The sequence below is a fragment of the Myotis brandtii genome, unplaced genomic scaffold, assembly GCF_000412655.1.
Source record: "Myotis brandtii unplaced genomic scaffold, ASM41265v1 scaffold782, whole genome shotgun sequence".
Lineage (NCBI taxonomy): Eukaryota > Metazoa > Chordata > Mammalia > Chiroptera > Vespertilionidae > Myotis > Myotis brandtii.
The window spans coordinates 1,481,913-1,485,421 of record NW_005371138.1 but is presented as its reverse complement, the minus strand read 5'-3'; the positions used below and the strand labels follow the sequence as shown (position 1 = coordinate 1,485,421).

Genomic DNA, 3,509 nt, shown 5'->3' with positions numbered 1-3,509 from the left:
CTGCGCTGGGCTTTGGCCAAAGAAGTCGAAGAACTGGAGGATGGAAAAGTCCAGTTTACAGATGAGGAAACTGAGGCCCAGGGAACGGATGAGGGCTCCCTCCATGCCACACAGAATTGGTGTCTGAGCCAAGCCTAGTACATCCCGTGTCACGTGTGCGCCCCTTCAGTCACTTGAGCACTTTGCGATGGAGAGAAGGCAGGTCCCGGGGAGGCTGTCCAGGGCCATGTGAAATGGGCCTCAGCCATTCAGCGCTTTGAGTCTGCCCCATGTGAGCACTTAGTGATGAGACGCCCTGTGGGGCTAGGGAAGGGGCCCTGGACTGTGGGTGGAAGGCCCGCATCTGGTCTTGTGAGTTGCTTCCCAGCCCAGTGGCCTCACCTGGTCACGGAGGGCTCAGAGCAAAAGTCTCAGCAGTCCTTTCCCTGCCACCCGTCTTGTAGGGTTTTCCCCTCTTTCCTTTATGTGTCCTTATGGTTAACACTGTTGAGTACCTACTATGCTCCAGGCATTGTAAGCATCTTCTTTGATCCACACAACAACCCTATGAAGGTATCCGCCCCCATTTTACAGACGAGGAATCGCAGCTCAGGGACCTGAGGGACTTGCCCAGGGAGTCGCAGCTCTAAGTGTCAGAGCCAGGACCCCTCAGTGCGGAGGCAGAGCCTTTGCTCTCCTGCAGCTCCCTGGGCTTCCCCGGGCCACCCCCAGGGGCTCCAGCTGTTTGGAGAAGGATGTCTTGGGGGACAGAGAGGGTGTGCATAGGGGCGGGGCATTGCTTTCCGCAGGTGTCTGTCGGCCTGGGCCCTCCCCCAGCTTCAGAGCAGAGCCCACGAGCTTCCCTCCCCCTGGTCTGGGGATAGAAGGAAGAGGCAGGCAGCTCTCAGGGAAGAATGAAGACCCACCCAGGGGATGCTCAGCGGGTCCTGTGTGAAGGCCGCAGGGCCTGCTGGGCCCAGGCAGGCTGTGTGGCTTCCTGGAGCGCTGGGTGTGGCGCCACCGCCCAGGCCGTGCAGAGGCAGGGGACCCACTCTTCTCGCAGCTTCCAGTGCCCGTGGCTGTGCACAGGCCTTTGACGCTCCTGTCCGAGCGCACCCACATTTCCTGTTCCCCTCACTGAAGCCTCGGGAGGGGGGCCTATGATCACCCTGGTTTTAGATGAACTCTTAAGGCTCATGGAGGCTGAGAGCGCTACCAAGTCGTTCAGAGAAGCTAGGGCAGGGCCAGAACTGGACCCCAGAGTGGTCTGCTCAGGCCTCTTACTCTCAGAGCAGGGACCCAGTTTAGGGACCAGGATGTGTCTGGCGAACTTCCTAGAAGTGGCAGGGGTTGGGGGAGAGTGGGGCCAAGCACCCCTGAGGCCTGGAAGCCGAGGGTCCCCCCGCCACAGCCGCCGCATTGCCTCTGCCTTCTGCTCTGCTGCTCTGCCTGTCTGTCTGTCATTCCGTGTCACGTGTGTGCGCAGACATGCCTGCTCCCCAGACGTGGGCCAGGGCCTGCCAGGTTCTCACGGTCTCCTGTGCTGTTTGCAGCCCAGGCAGCGACTGACCCGTGACCAGCGTGCGGAGGAGAAGCCTGCAGCCAGGGGTCCTGTGGAACCAGCTTGCTCTGAGAGAAGACTGAGTTTTCTTCCCCCAAGAAAACCCCTCCCAGCTGAGCAGGGGTTCTGGCTGGGGGAGGGGGCAGCCCACCAGATGGGGGTGTCCCCCACAGGGCTGGGTCCCCCACCCCCGCCTCGTGTTAGTTGACTCCTTTTGACATGACAGACGCACTTTTGATACACACTGTAAAATGCTGACACTGTATTTTAGAATCAGAATATATTTTCTAATGTTCACCTCAAGGGCTGAGTGGCCGGAAAGGCGAGGGTGCAGGATGTGGGGGCTGCGCGTGCAGATTCAGGTACTGTTGGGTGGTCGGTGTGGAGGGGGAGGAAGGCAGGGCAAAGCAGAGGCAAGTCCGACACCGATGAACTCAGGTGAAGGCTGGATCTGAGCAGGTGCTTCCAGTGGACTCTGCCGTCAGGGTCCTGGGCCTGCTCCCGGGAAAAGAGGGGCCCTGGGCTGCAGAGCTCAGCTGTCCCCGACCTGGCCGATGACCGGCTCTGGAGTGGAGACTCCACCAGGACGGCATGTGGAGCCCAAGTCTGTGCCTTGGCCCTTGGGTTTGGTTTCGGGAAACAGTGAGTTCAAGAGCTTTGGCTCCCGGCCCCCCCCCCCCCCCCCCCCCCCCCCCATGAGGTTCTCTCAGCAAAGGGCCCTTCTCAGAAAGAAAAAAGTGGTTTGCTTTCATTTAAAAAATATACTTTGAAATACAGAAAAGGTGAGAGGAAGCACCTTTTGTTGTATCGTAAGCAATAAACTCCACACTGGGTGGCATCTACCCAGCACTACTTGACTCCAGGCTAGGCTGGGGTCGGAATCCGGGACCTTTGCTGGCTGCCCCTGGAGAACCTGAGTCAGCTTTCCCAGGACTCGGTCTGGTGGCCAGAGGCCTGGCAGTGTGCCCCACCGTCCCTGCTGGCTGCCAACCAGCAGGGCACAATGGCAGGACCTTGACTTGACTTCCAGCCTCAAATGAGGAGGGGGCTGCCAAGCCAGGCATAGAGTTGGTGGCCCTTCATTTAAGTCATGAGCTCATGACATTCTGCATACAGAAAGCGATGTTTAAAGGAAAACAAACAAACAAAAAACCCCATCCGGTGGAGCCACGCTTTAAATGAAAATTGGTCTTTGACTATGGTCAGAAAAAACGTCTTGAATATATTTAGGAGTTGCCGTCTATTTTTAACTAACTCCATATGCTGCCAGTATCGACGTCATGCCAATTGCCAAAATAAGATTTTATTTTTGCCTTTATAAAGATTTTGTTGGAAAAATGAAATGAATATTTTGCAAGAAAAAGTTAATTTAAATAAAAGTGTAATGGTTTGCAAAAAAAAAAATGTGATGTACAGATTAAAATATTAACCTGATACACTTCCTGCTTCTCGCTGGCTGTGTTCTCACGAGGGGCCTGGGTTAGTCTTTGGAAAATCCGCACTGTCAGCTCCTGCTCCTGCTTGTGTTCACCTAAGGAAAGTTTCTCCCGCTGACAGCTCCTTGCTACTCGATGGACCTCAGAGGCCTGGGGGAAGAAGGCCTGTGCTCCTGGCCCAGCCGCTGCTCAAGGCGGCCCGCCCCCACCCCACCCCACCCCTGTGGACTCCGTGTGGGGCCGGCTTGGCAGGCAGACTGCAATCCAAGATAGCATGAGGGACTCCACCGGCTCCCTTCCAACCCACACACCGCCCGCCCGCGCGGCCCAATGAGGTGGGTTAGTGAAGGGCCATTGCAGAGTGGATTTGTATTTAATTCCTTTTGACTTGCGATATATGCTTAAAACAGAAGGCAAGAGGCCAGTTGCGTTTAGGGACGTGTGTATTTCCAAGTTTGTTGTAATGGCAGTTTTTCTCTCTTGCCAAGAAGAGCACCTGTGGTTTAGAGTGACTTTCCAGCTATTTAAAGAGG

The 3,509-nt window shown here is 56.1% G+C and overlaps 1 protein-coding gene across 6 annotated transcripts in view; it reads left to right on the top strand.

The window, feature by feature from the left end:
- PLEKHA7 (pleckstrin homology domain containing, family A member 7) overlaps positions 1–2,979 on the top strand; it is a 94,767-nt gene extending 91,788 nt beyond the window's left edge. For all 6 annotated transcript variants that reach the window (XM_014530942.1, XM_014530937.1, XM_014530935.1 and 3 more), the window contains one exon: positions 1,533–2,979. Coding sequence is in view for 1 of the 6 variants with exons in the window: in XM_014530937.1 (XP_014386423.1) it covers positions 1,533–1,555 (23 nt within the window). In the remaining 5 variants the exon portion in view is untranslated. The remainder of the gene's footprint in view (positions 1–1,532) is intronic.
- Positions 2,980–3,509: the final 530 nt, after the last annotated feature.